Here is a 17,245-nt window from a genome sequence, read left to right as displayed (position 1 = left end):
TTAAGGTTGAATGGTGGCTACTGCAGCTGAGTTTTCCTATTGGACGTTGTGGTACATCGTGACGTAGGATGGTACTTCCAACGGCTCACTATCCGCGCCCCTAGCACGAGCCCACATCGCCCTCAGAAATCTTTCCCCCAATCACATGATGAGAACGGCTTCACTCCAGTATGAAATGTCATGTTACATGAAGTAGAAACATTATGAATGAAACTGACTTGACACTTGCTTTAACATTGTAATGAAGAAAATGCGGTTAAATAATGCAGTTGTCAGTACACGTCAGGATTTTCTAGCGATATTATTGCCGCCCGTCATGTGTACAGATAAGTTTCATACACGAGACGCGCTTTCAAACCCTGACACGCAAGTGGTTGCCACGGTAACGGACATCAATACCGTAACATGCTGGCGTATATTCTATAGTCTAACTTATTTGAGGAAATCTGTTTATAAGAGGCTTTTAGGTGAAGGTAGGAGAATGACCACTCTGTTGCAAAGCTGGCGTCACTCCAGTCATTCTCCATCTTTGCGACTCGCGAGTCAGACAGCTGTCAATCAATCCGTCACTGCGGGTCTCAGGTGCACACCCTCCGCTTACCCCCGCCCTCGGTTCGTCTCCTCTGTCTCCGCTGGGCTCTGCCCACTTTTCCAGCATTTTTTAAAAATTGCCAGTGGGTGGAGTTAAGCTCTGAGCAAGGGTTTAGTTACCCTTTAAAGGGTTAGTTCACCAAAAAATCTAAAATCTGTCATTAATTCCTCACCCTCATGTCGTTCCAAACCCGCAAGACCTTCGTTCATCTTTGGAACCCAAATGAAGATATTTTTGATGAAATCTGAGAGCTCTCTGACCCCTCCATAGACAGCTATTTAATTAACACTTTCAAGGTCCAGAAAGGTAGTAAAGACGTCGTTAAAATCGTCCATATGACTCCAGAGTGGTTCAACCTTAATTTTATGAAGCGACGAGAATACTTTTTGTGAGTGAGACTTAAATTTTAATATATTTTTTCCATAAATGTGTGTTAAATTATTCCCTATAGTCTATTTTCTTAACTTCATAGCTTTTCTCTTGGTTGTGCTGCTTCCCGTAGTGTTTGTTTATGTTAGAGCTTTTATCCAATCATATTTCAGGCATCATTTGTTGCCAAGTCAAAGAAATCTGCCTTGAGGCCTTCAGAATCAATATTGCCGGCGCCGCTAGCTTAAAATGAATTGCAATGAAACTTTGTGCTTTAACCAATCAGATAATCACTCCGATTTAATCAGCCAATCAGATTTCGAGTTGGCGTCAGCGGGGCCATCTAGCTGGCGTACAATATCGTCTGCATTTTCACGTCCTTTGATTGGATGCCTAGTCAGAATAACCAGCAAAAAACACAAGATAAAACATCTGTAGTTTTAATAACGTTTTTTCAAACCTCAATGGCTGACAGAGGAGAAGAAATTATTGTATTAATTAACATACTTACAAAGCCATTTTCAAAATTCCTGCATACTGCCTTCACCACCTTAACGCACAGTCACGGAACGCTATTCGATCTGTCACAGCTAAAAACGAACGGACTGTAAAGTATACCATTGATTTGATTGATCACACATTGGCCTGTTTTGTGTACAAATAATCATAGCCTATTTTGGTGAGTAAGTTAAGCTATAGTGCACTTTTATTTACATTTTTATAGCCTACAGTCAACCCTGGGCTGGCTAAATTCCGTGATGAATGTGATTGATTTTTTTCTTGTAAATTTATGATTGATTTTTTTTATTATTATTATTTTCGTTATTAATATATTATTTACAACATTTTCATACTATTAAAATATAGTTTTGAGATAGTTTAAATTAAAACACTTTGTATTATCTTAGAACCTTACCTGAAATAAATTAGTCACTGTTGGTAAGATTTTTCAAGAACCATTTATGCTGTTGCGTTTTCTTTCGTGTAAAATTTAGACATAAAAAAACAAACAATTTGCTTTCCGTGGCCGGAGAACTCAAAAGGTAGCCTACTACAAAAATGCACGGAAAACCCGGAGTGGATCGATGCTTCTGTTAGATATGATGTATGTGACGCAGCTGTGGCTGCAGTGAAAGGTTGAATTGTGTCAATTGGGTTTCCTGCGTTAATAATTCTTAAATGATTTAATCATTCATTCTCGCTCCATGAGGGACGTAACGCCCTGTTATACTGCGTTTCTGTATAATATTAATGGTTTCCATAGCCGTGGCTTCATGATGATTTTATTAAAGGGTGAATTAATTCAGGTAGGATACCACTGAAGGCCTAGGTGTGAAATGCACGGCCCGCCACTGCATTAGAATAAGGAACATTTCTGATAAACAACTAAGAATTTAGACATGCAAGATCCCCAGCATACTGTCACTCATGGACAGAAGAATCTGTTCTGTCAAGTTTGAAATCATGACAACTCGTTTTTCTATGGTAGCAGCTGACAGTGCTGACAGCTCTACAAGCCACCCAAGGTTTCCCAGATCAGCAACAAGTTCAATTTAATAATTATAAAAATGTAATAAATGCATAGCCTATGCAACAGATTATATGTACATACTACCATTCAAAAGTTTGGAGTCTGTAAGATTGTTTACGTTTTTGAAAGAAGTCTCTTATTCTCATCAATTAAAAGAAGAAGGATTTTTTTGAAAATAGTTGAGTTTTACCGTTTTCGAATCCATTCAGCCGATCTCCGGGTCTGGCGGTAGCACTTTTAGCATAGCTTAGCATAGATCATTGAATTTGATTAGACCGTTAGCATCTCACTCAAAAATGACCAATGAGTTTCGATATTTTTCTACTCTTCTGTAGTTACATCGTGTACTAAGACCGACGGAAAAGTTGCGATTTTCTAGGCCGATATGGCTCGGAACTATACCCTCATTCATGCGTATAATCAAGGAAATTTGCTGCCGTATAATAAGCTTGAGAGGTTTTATAGTCTAGTATTAGAATTACAATGGCATCAAATATTTATATCATAAAAACTCTATTTAAAGCAAAAATAACTATATTGAGATATTTATCATTATCATTAAATATAATTAGTCATATCGTGATTTAAGATTTTGCCTGAGGTTATATCGCCCACCATGGTCTAATTTGTGCCGTCACAGTTTCATAATGAACCGAAAATATTTTTACATTTCTCATAATAACATAAAAGGTCTCTAATGTTGTTTTGTGCCATTGCTTTGGCTTTGGTTCAGGACCGGTGCAAGTCAGTTCACCGATTTTTTTCTTTACTCAATTTGCACACTGAACATGGGTTGGAGCTCTTAATTTTAAACTCTCAAAGTGCACCAGATTGATTAATTTAACTTTAAAATGTACAAAAGTTCCCCCCTAGAGGGACCGAGGTCTGGTCCACCCACCATAGTCTCAAAAATCCTCTGGGGTACACTGGCTATTATGCAATTTTCCAAATCCAGGCAGACCCACAAGAACATCCCACACTAATCCTTAAGTGGCCTACGCTAATACAAGGTCAACACAACTTTGAGGACTTCAGAACATCAAGAACTCAGAGTAACAAGAGTACGTCACGAAAGGCAAACGCTAATCACAAGTCATCTTTGAGGGTGATGCACCCCTACTCTCAGATCCAAGAGAGGATAATGATACAAGACTAGACAAACCATCAGAAACTTCCTGTAGCATGTAAAAGAAACCTTTCCTTTTTAGAAGCCAGTTGAATAGAAAGAAAATGGAAATGGAAAAGGAAATGGAAGTTGTCAACATCAAGAGGGGAAAACTCCTCAGAGTGCATGAAACATTCACATGGGGGTGTGGCTTATAAGCATCTAGGCCAAAGTAACAGGGTCAAAATTATCAATAAGAAGATCAGGATTTTTAAATGATGCATAGTGTGTTAAATCAGACCAGGCCAACTAATAACATTCCTCATTCATTCATTTCCTATGAGTAAACCACACCACCCAGTGTCATCCTAGTTTAATTATCTGTGTTAGTCATTGTTTAAGAGTTCAATAAATACCTGTGCGGTCTCTGACAACCAGGTTTCTGCCTTCCTTTAGGTTGATGGTGAGGAGGTGCTGGACTTTCTGCTGTGTTAGAGCACTTTGACTTTCATTTAACCCTTCTGAGATCTGAAAAGTAGTGTGTAAAACACAGTCAAGGCTGGATTATTATTAATATTAAGCTTTATTATTCTGTCTTTCTTTAGACAACACTTTTTTCATTTAAAATACTTACATTTCGCTCTTGTTCTGTCAAGGAAAACGCATCAAAGTCACTAGTTTCATTGGGAATGTCCTGAGGGAGAGATTAAGATGTAAAATTAGAAATTTCTACATTACTTTGCCTCTGCTACACTCAAATTCAGGGCAGAATGGTTATGAGTAATTGTCATCTATCAATCAATACAGTAATATGGTAAATTGAGGATTCATGCTTTTTTAATGTCTAATATCAGAATATTTAAAGTCCTAAATTATATACTGCATAGTCCAAGTGTTAAGTGAAGAAGTATTAATTATTTATTTTGAGTTGTATTCTTGAATTATGAATTCATTTGAGCATTTTTTGAAAGTACCAATCATCCAGCTTTGCTTGATTTATTTAGTTATTTACTTACCTACTAACTTACTTATTTTTTTAATTTGTTGTAATTTCTATTGATGGAAATTTCTAGTGATCAGCATGGCAGATTGATTAATTGTCTATTTTATTATTTGTTGTATTTTAATATTTAATGTAATATTTATAATATAATATTTTTATTTTAAAGGCATTGGCCAACGTGTCTATAAAAACCTGATATTTTCTTTAAAATTATTCTGTTAATGTTTTCATTTTTTTATTTCTGCTAATGTCCGTTAATGTTTATATTTTCTTTTACATTTTTTAAGTATATGCAGTATACAACTGACCATATTCTCAGTATAATATCAGCCCTCGGCCACTCTGCTCGATACGATAAATATCGAAAAAAACCTTCAAAATATATTGGTTGGACCCACTTTATATTAGGTGGCCTTTACTATGTACTTACATTTAAATGTATCATTTGATTTTGACACAATGCACTTAATGTGTACATACTTTTTTTTACATTGTACTTACATTTTAAAGGTGTCATGAAATGATTTTTTTTTTTTAAATATGTTGTCTGAGGTCAACTTATGACGTTTGCATGGTTTTTACATTCAGAATTATCATAATGAATAAGTAATAGGCAATTTTCTGCCTTGGTTTTGAGGCTCTCTGAAAAATAGTCGGTTTTGATGGGCTACCGCACTGAAGACTTGGAAATAAACGCCCACGGCTAGGATTGGATAAGATTTGCATATTTAATGAGCTTCAGCTCCCCTGTCAGTACACGTGAGGAATTGTTTTAAACGCGTCTGGAAAAACGTTCACTGGGCTTGAAAATATCTTTATCAAACAAACACAATGATTTATCTCTCATCCACCCGCGATTGATTGGAATGTTATTTCTGTATCATTTCGCCCGATCGTCAGTGAATATAACCGTGAACCATACACACACACACACACACACACACACACACACACACGCAAGAAAGGAATGTTATTTCACTATCAACTTGTAGTGATACATGAGTTAACGATCGTCTCCATCTTCAATCAGATACTTCAAATACCTTTTGAAGAGATTGCTGTTTCCACGTAACGTTAGTCTCTCTTGATGATAACTGGGACTCCGTTAACAATACCATCGCGCCTCTCCGTTACCACAACAAACGGCCAGAATTCCATATGCACGGAGATCACTACACTGAAGTTGCAAAACACCTCAATATAATCTATTTAATGGCAAGCAACCCCGTTTCCAGTTATACTGTGAATTCCCAGTCAATGTCCCTCATTGCAGTTATAGCTTTAACGGAGTTTAGCTACTTGGAACAACAGCATGAGAGTTGAAAATAGCCTCACATCGGTGCTAGTGTAACTAAAACCTATTTTAGCTGCTCGCCATTCGGCCATCTTAACGTTGTATTGTGAATAGATTATCAACACGAATTAATTCACTCACGTCTGCTGCCGCTGCGGGTTATTTGTGTTCACATAGCTTCACTGAACAGCGTCCATTAGGGCTTGTACTCAAAAATGTTGCATATTTGGAGAAATTTTGCTTTGTTCTCACGTGATTGCAAAATATTTCATAATACAGAATACCATTTGTACCATTTCTCAATGAATTATGCGATCTGATGAGCTAAGAGCGTTTAGATGATTTGCGTCAGTGATCTCCGCGCTCTCTCATTCTGAATAGCTGTCAATCATCTCACATGGCATGTTTCTGGCTGTCCTGTACACATCCTGGTTTTGTGATAAACAGTCAAACAGAAGTTTCTACACATAAAAAATAAAGAGAATCAATAAACACACAATTAGACTATGGGTTGTGTGATTTTCATGCGATTTGGGTTATAAATAAAGCAAATAAAATGCTAAATATAGCATATTACAACATCATTATTAAATGACACACACACATACATACATGCATATATTATATATATATATATATGTGTGTATGTGTATATATATATGTGTGTGTGTGTGTGTGTGTGTGTGTGTGTGTGTGTGTGTGTGTGTGTGTGTGTGTGTGTGTGTGTGTGTGTGTGTGTGTGTGTGTGTGTGTGTGTGTGTGTGTGTGTGTGTGTGTGTGTGTGTGTGTGTGTGTGTGTGTGGTTTTTCAATTTAATCCATTGATGTGCAAAAGTCACCTTTTTTAGGCTATGTAGAATTATAGAAAATAATTATGTTAATATTAACAGTTCTTCCAATTAAAGGTAAAAGAGTTTAAAGGGAGTCTTTGTCAGAGGCCTTTTTAATCTTAATTTTGACATCAATTTTCACTATAGTGTAAACATGACACATATATAGGTTCAAAATATCGGTTATCGGTCTACTTGATCTGTAATAATCGGTACCGGTATCGGTCCTTAAAAAACACATATCGGTCGACTAGGCTTGCTACGATAGTCGGTGTTGCCGGTGTTACCGGTGTCCAGACTCAACACCGGTTACATCACTTGCCCACCGTGGCACCGGCCACCGTCTTTTTGATTTTTTTTTTATAGTAATAAAATAATTTAGTTCAGTTAGAGAACAGACAATACAAATAAAAACTGAACGTATCTGCTTAATAAAGCAGGATCCGATCGTGAGTCTCGGAGGCGGCAGGAGTCATTCATCAGATTTAAGAGTGAGGAGCTGACTGAGATGATCACGGAAGATTTGGTTTCAAAGCGAAACGTAAAAGCGCCTATTTAAGGGAGTTTGTCATTTGTTTTGTTGTTGTTTTTCATTAAAAATAATAGGCTAATGAACCCACAATTCAAGCAACCCGCAGCCGATTTGGCGCTAATTAAAAACCGAAAGTAAAATGTGCACGGCCGCACAGAGCGCGCATTGTTTACTTTCGCCTTTTGCGCGCATTTATTTTTGCCGCGCGCACCCTCGCGCTCGTGCGGGCGCGTCGAGTATAAACGAGGCTTTACGGGCGAACTAACAGTGTGCATTCATGGCGTGCATCTCAATCATAGACTGATCAATGCTTGATCAGTGCCCTGACTACTGATTCTGAACTAGGGAACTGATTGAGACGCACCCATGGCCTCACAGAGCACGCATTTACAGACGAGCTGTCATTCACGGTGTGTGAATACGCAACACTGGCGCGTTTTCAGTTCAGAGCGGTCGTGTGCATGTTACTTTCGGTTAGATAGAATTAGTGATTTAAAAGCCTCCGCCGGTGATACCGGTATTACCGGTGTTGTCACACATCAATTAACCGGTGGGAAAATTTCCTCACCGTCACATCCCTACGGTCGACCCCTACTACAGTCCGTCGGCAGGCCGGTGATAGCCCGTCTGAAAACACATAGCCCCGGGACTTTGGGCTTTGCGAGCTGGCGTTACAAGTCCGAGTCTGATCACGAATGAACCAATAACACCTTCTCCAGCCTGTGACCGCGTGCTAAGGTATGTAATCAATAGATATCAAACGATCTGTAACAATGCAATACTAACATACTAACATACTAACACTAAACATGTTTTACTCACATAAGTGTGTTGCACAGTTCCTGTCGGATGCAATATAGAAGGCACAGCATTGTGTTTTAATCTCAATATGTCTGCAAATCCAGTCTCGCCCTTTATCTTGTTTACAATTGATTCCGCGGTGAAATGAAGCGAACAAACGCAATGTCTTACGCACGTGAGCTGGAACCGGCATCGTTTAGCTCCACGAGTTGGTGGGCGGGCTTGAGGCGGCGCTTCTGCATCCTATTACATCAGTGGTCGACATATTGAGAGAGCTCTCGTTTTCTGGGCCTGGTGTCTATAAAAGCTTTTCTTTGACTAACAAGGACGTTTTCAGCTCTGAAACTTACAGGATATTCTTATATCACGATGAACTTTTATATACCAAAGGCTCAAAGGAAAGTTGATTTCTCAATTCATCACCCCTTTAAAAATGTATGTTATGTAATTACATTAATTAATTTCTGCAGTTACATTTATGATTACACTGTTGACACTTCCCTTACACCTAACCCTACCCTTAAACTTACTCATACTACCACACCTGTTCCTAACTTTATATCAGCAAAAGTGTTTTGCAATACAATATGAACACAATAAGTACATTGTACTTATTTTTTTATGTAAGTACATAGTAGTTAAGGCCACCTAATATAAAGTGGGACCTATCGGTCTAATAAGTTCATATTAGAGTGGTTTTGAAGATCGAAATCCAAATGCATCTTTTATATTGAATATATTAGAATCATAACAAATCATAATAATCATAATAATCATTGGCTTCATTTGATAAATAGTTAAACATACAGATGTGTTATATTCCAGATCTGGACAGAAATTAACAGAACAGAACACATATGATAACCTGGCCCCATTTCATTCAAACAACAACACTTGAATATTAGCTATTTTTATACAGTAAAAAAAGTAATATTATAACAATTTAAAATACATGTTATCCATAAATTATATTTTATTTGTGTGATGGCAAAGCTGAATTTTCAGCATCATTACTCCAGTCTTCAGTGTTAAATGAAGAATTTCCTTCATAAATCATTCTAATATACTATATTCTTTTGGTGCTTGCTTAAAGAGCACCTATCATGGAATTTTGAAATGTACCTTTCATGTAGTGTGTAACATAGATCTAAGTGAACAAAAACATCCTGCATAGTTTGAAATATGACAGTGCACCGTATATATAGTTATTTTCTTTCAAAAGTACGAGTCGACTCTGAGTCATTTTTAAGAATCGTTAGAAGACCGAAGCTTTTTCTCTGACTAGATGACGTCAACTTGTCAAGTTATTTGAATACGATACACCCACTTATTGCGCTCCAAGACGCCAGTGAAAACTAGAAAACATCATGGCGACGAGACGCTGTGTTCTGAAGTGCGACTCAAAAGCAAACTTTTTTCATCTGCCCAAGGATGAGCATTTGAAGACTAAGTGGCTTGAAGACAAACCATACATCGTCGCGATTGAGTGTTTATAAGTCGTCAAATGTATGTTTCGCGATCTCAGGAAGCTTTTATTATGGACGTCTATTATGGCACATGGTATCTTCTTCGTCTGTCTGTACATGGACTACATGTGCGCAGAGCGCCCTCCGGCTGCCAGTATGAATTGAAAACAACACATAAGAGACTCAATCGCTCATGATTAGGCTATATCTGCGCATTTTGAGGAAGTATTGAATAAAAAATACTCCTCTGTTTAGAAATTTGACACAGACATATGAGAATCTACCAATATGTCTCCTCATCTGCACACTTTTGAACTAAAAGCCCTGAGGGATGTTGATTTGTCGCGAGTCTTTGTGAGGAGAATAGAGGAATTTTTTTATGAATGAGATCAGCTGAGGCTCATATTACAATCAAACGGTACAGACGCGGTTTTCATATTCATAACTCCTGACACATTAACAAATTACTGTCACTATAAGACTTTGATGGGCGTTCCGTTTCCAAAAATATCTGCACAGACTATACCAATCACAACTGACTGGGTCATCAGACCAATCACCGCAGATTAGCGTCACGTAAAGGCGGGGTTTTGAAAAGTGAATCACTAAAGGAATCATTTGAGAATCGCTGTCAAAACAGGTAAAAATAAATGCATATTATAAGAAAACTAAAGTCTTTTTTGTCATTGCATGCATGCAAAACTGTTGTTGGGGACTTCTAAAACAATATTTGGAACATTTTAAATGCCATGATAGGTGCTCTTTAAGAAACATTTCTTTTTATTATCATCAATGTTCAAAACAATTTTTGTGGAAAACGTGATACATTTCTTTCAGGATTATTTGATGAATGCAAAGTTTAAAAGAACAGCGTTTGTTTGAAATATAAAATCTTTTTATATCATTTTAAATTATTTTAAAATATTGTTGAACAGTAGTGCATATATGTATGTAGTGATACTAATTAGAAAACTCTGAGATGACTTACCATGTCCTCAGCAGACCCTGCAATGAACATTTCCATTGGAGAAGACAGTTCATACTCAGTAGGTGAAGAAATGCAGGCTTTCTCCTCAGGTGTAGTGCTGACTGACTCTGTGTTGGTCCATGTCCACACTTCATCTGAAGCTCGACCAGGAGTCATCGGTCTTCCAGCTCTACTAAGGGCTGCAGCCACTTTATCTGAGGGGTTCTTTGGTCTCTGACCAGGCGATTTCCTCTCTGCAGGCACAGGTGTCATCTGTCTTTCTGTAGGTGGAGGTAAAAGTCCAGCCACTGAATCTACATCATCTATGTACCATGTCGTGGCTCTTGGCCGCTTATCAGTGTCCATTGGAACTGTAAAGTCGGCAGGAACTGATTTCTCTGATGGCGCTGGGCTGCAAGAGTATGGCATGTCAGCGACACTGAACTGCTCAGATAATGCAAGACTGGAGGTTTCACTTGCGGTATCATCCAAGTCACCTGGACCCTCCAGGTTTCCAAAGAAGACAGAGTTTTGACCTGGTGTCCTGGGATCGTCCTGCAAACCCTGCATGGCGTGGGGATGAAACCTGATGTCTGGGACTGACATACTCCTCCTGTATTTCAGAGGGGTCTTTTTCTTCTTCTTTCCAAACTTCAGATTTAACTTGGCTCTCTCACGGAAATTGGGCCAGCCTTTCTTCTTTTGTTCCATTGTGTTTGTGGATGAGACAACACTTCAGCTGAAATTAGACAACTGTCAGGGAAAAGACAAGAAATGTGTGTTAGACAGTTTAAAAGAAAAAAACCCAAAGTATCAAGTTACAAATTAACAGTTTAAACAATCAAAGAACTTACACTACAGTTCAAATGTTTGTGGTCACTAAGATTAGATTGATAACATTAAATTGATCAAAAGTGACATTAAAGTAAATGCTGTTCTTTTGAACGATCTATTCAAAAATCATGACTAGAAAAAAAAAAGTGTTGACAATATTAAGCAGCACAACTGTTTTCAACATTGATAATAATAATGTTTCTCTGATCCATACACAGGAAAAAAAGACATTTTTGACCATATATTAAAACAGCAAAGTTATATTAAATTGTAATAATGTTTCACAATTTTACTGTTATTACTCTATTTTTCATCAAATAAATACTGGTGAGAATAAGAGACTTCTTTCAAAAACGTAAAAAATAATATAAAATAAATAAATACCCCAAACATCTGAATGGAAGTGAAGTTTCTGGGGATGCTCATTTCGGTTAATTTTCCCAACCGACAACCGACAACCGCCGCTCATTATCCGATTATTAACCGTTAACTGATAAGATTATAATATTGAATTGGCATTAAATAAATATACAACTGACGAGTGTCTGTGACTCGTTAAAAAGACGGTTTATTTTACCGTGCAAACCGCAGCATACAGAACAGATCAACAACAGAACCTAGATTCACACATTATTACGTTCACGCACCTGCAGCGTTTCTGACAACAGAGAAAAACTGAATAAAATATAAATAAAAACCATAAAATAAATAGGCCTACACTAAATATTTTTCACTTAAATAATTAACAAATTAAGATTGACTGAATCCGTTTGAAGTTTTGAAGAACCGGTATAGTGTTTTTTTTTTTTTTCGTCAAATAAAAATAGCAGGCCTACCTCAATCCACAGCTTGACTGGTTTTAATTTTTTTTAAAGTAGCATGTCTAAGTTATGTGTGGTTAGTCTGGAGTGCAGCCTGTTGACAGAAAACATCCTCTCAAGCCTTGTTGATCCTTTCGCCTGGCTCCGCAGCGCGAGCCTCCGATGACTGCGCGCGCGCATTGTCCGTTTGGGGATGTGTTTACTCGCCATGCTCGCCGTTGTGCTATTCTTTGAAACGACAGAGGGCGACTATGAACCATCAGTAAACAGCGACGAGACGAACATACGTGACAATGTTTACATTAGTAAACTTTACCAAAACCACACTACGAAAAGCATTAAACAAGGCTTCAGCTAACGCCTCGCTAGAGCAGCCAGCCTTGGGTAGCGCCTTTCATTTGCTTTCCACCAGTCTAGAGCTTGTACTACTGCTGTATTTTAATACCGCGGCGCCTAGCATAATATGCTATGCGGTATTAAAATACAGCAGTAGTACAATATTATTTTGCAAGTCGAAATGGTCCCACAGAGTAGCCCTACTTTTTTCCATTGCTTCATTTCGCGAAATACGTCTGTGTAGACACGTGTGGTTGCACGTGTCGCCGCGACCCGTGAGTTAACAAATACAGCATATTTTACTTTACCATGCAGCAAAAAAAACCTTTTTAAACTGTTTAACTGATAGTATTAATTGGTCAAAATTATTTTCGGGTTAACGGTTAAACGGTCAATATGAGCATCCCTAGTAGTTTCTACAAATTTTCTGTTAGCTGTAAATTAGCTAGAAAAATTAACTCTAGAGATGATCGTTTAAAATAACACTATTTTATTACATATTGCTATTATTAAAAAGTTATTATAAGTACATTATTATTATAAAAACTGCATTATATGTAATTGTATACAAATCAGTTGTACATTTGAACCTTTAAAGCAGGGGTCTCCAAACTTGGTCCTGGAGGGCCAATGTCCTGCAGAGTTTAGCTCCAACTCCAAATAAACACACCTGAACCAGCTAATCAGTGTCTTACTAGTGTTCCCGGTCTGCAGTGGTCAGTATTGATCAAAAGTGGTCCAAGAAAGAAACAGTGGTGAACCAGCGACAGGGTCATGGGCGGCCAAGGCTCATTGGCTCACATGTGGGGAGCGAAGGCTGGCCAGTGTAGTCCGATCAAACAGACAAGCTACTGTAGCTCAAATTGCTTAAGAAGTTAATGCTGGTTCTGATAGAAAGGTGTCAGAATACACAGGGCATCGCAGATTGTTGCATATGGATAACCACAGACCAGTCAGGGTGCCCATGCTGACCCCTGTCCACCGCCGGAAGCACCAACAGTGGGCATGTGAGCAGAACTGGACCACGGAGCAACGGAAGAAGGTGGCCTGGTTTGATGAATCACATTTTCTTTTACATCATGTGGATGGCCGGGTGCGTGTGTCGCTTACCTGGGGAACACATGACATCAGGATGCACTATGGGAAGAAGGCAAACCGGCAGAGGCAGTGTGATGCTTTAGGCAATGTTCTGCTGGGACACCATGGATCCTGCCATCCATGTGGATGTTACTTACACTTAATTGTTTATTGCATTACAGCTTACTCACAATCATCTATTGTCACCATTATGTTCTGTTAGTTTCTTTATCATGGACTTTTAGTTTATCTTCTTTCTCATCATGTGCTTCTTTGTTCAGTTTTTCCTCTCCTCATTGTTAGTTCATTTATGTCCGCTGTGTTCCATTTATCATCCTCGTTTGTGTTTGCTATAAATTGGTCCCTCACATTCATTCTCTGTTCGGTTTACGTTACATTTAGTGTGTTGCCCTGCCTGTCTGTTTATCATTTTGTGTCCCTTTATATATCGTATTGGAACTTAATCCTCATCTTCGTCTGCCTTCCTGCAACCACCGGTGACAACTATATAAAGTACATAATAGCCCCGTTTCACAGACAGGGCTTAGACTAAGCCAGGATTAGGCCTTAGTTCAATTAGGACATTTAAGTAACTTTTATAAACGTGCCCAAGAAAAAAAGTTGTTCCAACTTCCAAACCTGTACGAGTTTCTTTCATCTGTTGAACACAAAAGAAGATATTTTGAAAGAATGTTGGTAACCAGAAAGTTGATGGCACCCATTGACTTCCACAGTACTGTATGGAAGTCAATGGCTACCGTCAGCTGTTTTGATTTCCTACATTCTTTCAAAATATCTTCTTTTGTGTTCAACAGAAGAAAGAAACTCATACAGGTTTGGAACAACTTTGAGGGTGAGTAAGTGATGAGAAAATGTTTGTTTGGGTGAACAATGCTTTAACACTATTATTAGGCACTGGTGGTAGGCTACCCATACTCCTGTTAGCAGCATTTTTGGTTCCTTGCTGGGGTACATGATGCTAACTTTTCGGCAAAGATAGTGAACTACTTCTGTTTGTAAATGATCACATGATGTTGGACTGAAGGAGAAGACCTTCATTTTTAGCTTCCTTTTTTTGTATTCCTTATATCTTGAGCAGCTCTGTTTCTTAGCATTGAACATTTCTGTAGTACAGTAGATCCATTCTGAAGTCTGAAGAGCATTCAAACAGTACGCTGTCGGCTCCCAACGTCCTGCAGTTTGGCACCAACACACCTGTCTGGAAGTTTCGAGTAATCCTGAAGACCTAGAATAGCTGGTTCAGGTTTGTTTTGAATAGGATTGGAGCTAAAAATTTGCAGGACAATGAGCCTTCCAGTAGTAGGTTTGGACACTGTGATGCTTTTCAGGAGAAACGGCCAAAAACACAGATAATGTCAACGGTTCACACTTTGACACGAAACAGCCGGTATGTAGAGCATAATGGCACGCGTGTCAACTGCAAAGTATGCAGAAAAAGAGCTGGTTATGTCAACTTGCAGACCATGAGGCTGTCTTTGTGGTGGAACTGTGAAGTTTCTCAAGAGATGGTCACACATCTGAAGGTTATCACGACAATATTATACACATAATGTAAAGTTTTTGAAAATTATGATCTCATGTTCTCATTAAAGTACGTTTGAAAAGCAACCTATTTCATCATGTCCTTATGACTCACCAGATTTTATAGTAAGAGCCTTTGACTGAAATAAGTTCAGTAGCAGCAGATTCAGCAATTCGATTTTTACCTCAGTAAGTCATGGTGAGCATAAAAAGCATTTGTTTGTCTAAATTAAATTGTAGGTAGAAAAAAGTACGTTTACATTTTTAAGAATAGTCAAATTGGCTGTAAAAGTATTTTAAACTCATTTGTTTAGCTATATTAGTCTTTAAAATCGAGTTTAACTTTTAGTTAAATAATTTTGATCAGATAAAGTAACCAGGAAAAAAAAAACATGTTGCCATGACTTCTTGATCATATCATTTTTACAGTGTATCAGTTTTGCCTTAAAATGTGAACAAGCAAAATAACAAGGGTTTCAGTTTCAACAGTAAGATGCCATTAAGATGACTTGGAAAAAGTGTCCCAATCTCCCTGAATTCACCCTACTTCAGTCAAGAACACATTTCCAAAATAAACTCCACAGCAAAGCACCTGACTTTCAACAACATGTATTTCTATAAATGTATTTTGTCAGCAACAATTTAAAAAATAAGAATATCACAAATATGAATTTGCACCATACTACAAATGAATGTTCAAGAGGTGTGTACATTCTTGTTGATGTAATTGGCAGCTTAAATGATTAGGACAATTCGACAACTTACAGCTGTAAAGTGATGTTTGAGACTGTCTCATTACTGCAAATAGCTAAATATTCAGGTTGGCACACTTAAGTAGATCAATAGGCTACGTGTACCAGTAGATCAATAATTTATTATGTTTTTACACCAGTAACAACATCTGTAGCAGATGTATTTTGACAGAAACTATGTTACCATGAAAAAAGTACTTTAGAACAGGCGCAGAGGCCTTAAGCTCTTACCTCTTTCCAGGTAAATTACTGGACGTGTTTTCTTGTAGAAGACATGACTGACAACAGTATTAACCTTTTACATCCATCTGTAAGTGGCAATAGTGCTGTCCGCGGGGAGACCTTTCTGCTTGAACCGGTTTGTCTCTCCGGGGCGGGGTTATGACCAGTTCGGCAGCAGTTACCGGAGTTTCGGGTAGTTCGTGTGCATAGCAGCGTCGTGCTTACATTCTTCCGTGATACCTTAAAATATCCATGAACAACCAAATTGTTCTCAATTTAGTGTTCATTGTCATTTTAAGCTTTGTATGTATGTATGTATGTATGTATGTATGTATGTATGTATGTATGTATGTATGTATAATTTGGTTGGTCGCGGGGTTTTTGTGTTTTGTTTATCTGAATTCTGAAATAACTATTTCTTTTCCAATGCATCTTGGGATTGAACCTGCTATGCTTGTATCGTTCAGATACTTATCTGCATGCAAATTCAGTGCCACCTGCTGGATCCTTTTCATATTGCATGTATATTGGTCAATGACGTGTGCTCACAAATTCAGTGCCACCTGCTGGATCCTTTTCATATTGCATGTATATTGGTCAATGACGTGTGCTCACATTTTGTCTGGATCTATTAGTTGAAACCTTATTATGAACCTTATGAAACAGTATTTTTTTACGGTCTATGGTTGAAACACATGAAACGCAAAACAAAAATGTTTTCAATTTATGAGTTAATAAAAATTTTGATTTTCTGGGTTTAGTATTTTATTTTAATTCCTTATTGTTATTGTAGCATGTAGTAATTTAGTGGTGTAATCAGCATGTATAAAGCATATAAAACATGTATTAAGCTATTTTAATGTGACAAGAATTTTATTTATATTTATTAAATGTATTTATACAACTATTTTAATGTGACAAGAAAACAAAGTATATATGTGTGTGTGTGTGTGTGTGTGTGTGTGCACTGTGTATAATTATTATGTATATTTGAGTACTCACTCACTCACTCACATATATATATATATACATACATACACATATATATTTTTATCTGAAACCTTTAGAAAATGTATTGGTATTTGTGACTCAAAAATTAGTTAATAACAAGAATTTACCTTTAAAATGATGTGCTGTAACTTCTTTATTATTAAATTGGCACGCCCAAGTTT

At 37.6% G+C, this 17,245-nt stretch overlaps 1 protein-coding gene across 1 annotated transcript in view; it reads right to left on the bottom strand.

Annotated features, from left to right (window-relative positions):
- mctp2a (multiple C2 domains, transmembrane 2a) overlaps window positions 1–16,213 on the bottom strand; it is a 67,166-nt gene extending 50,953 nt beyond the window's left edge. Inside the window, exons 1-4 of the mRNA XM_079824882.1 lie at window positions 16,083–16,213; window positions 10,511–11,242; window positions 4,232–4,291; window positions 4,014–4,125 (exon numbers count right to left, since the gene is read on the bottom strand). Of these exons, the coding sequence (XP_079681008.1) occupies window positions 4,014–4,125; window positions 4,232–4,291; window positions 10,511–11,200 (862 nt within the window). The 5' untranslated portion in view covers window positions 11,201–11,242; window positions 16,083–16,213. The remainder of the gene's footprint in view (window positions 1–4,013; window positions 4,126–4,231; window positions 4,292–10,510; window positions 11,243–16,082) is intronic.
- Window positions 16,214–17,245: the final 1,032 nt, after the last annotated feature.

This window comes from Gobio gobio (assembly GCF_949357685.1).
Source record: "Gobio gobio genome assembly, chromosome: 9".
NCBI classification, from domain to species: Eukaryota; Metazoa; Chordata; class Actinopteri; order Cypriniformes; family Gobionidae; genus Gobio; species Gobio gobio.
The sequence above is the reverse complement of the archived record's forward strand: the minus strand, read 5'-3'. Positions and strand labels throughout refer to the sequence as shown.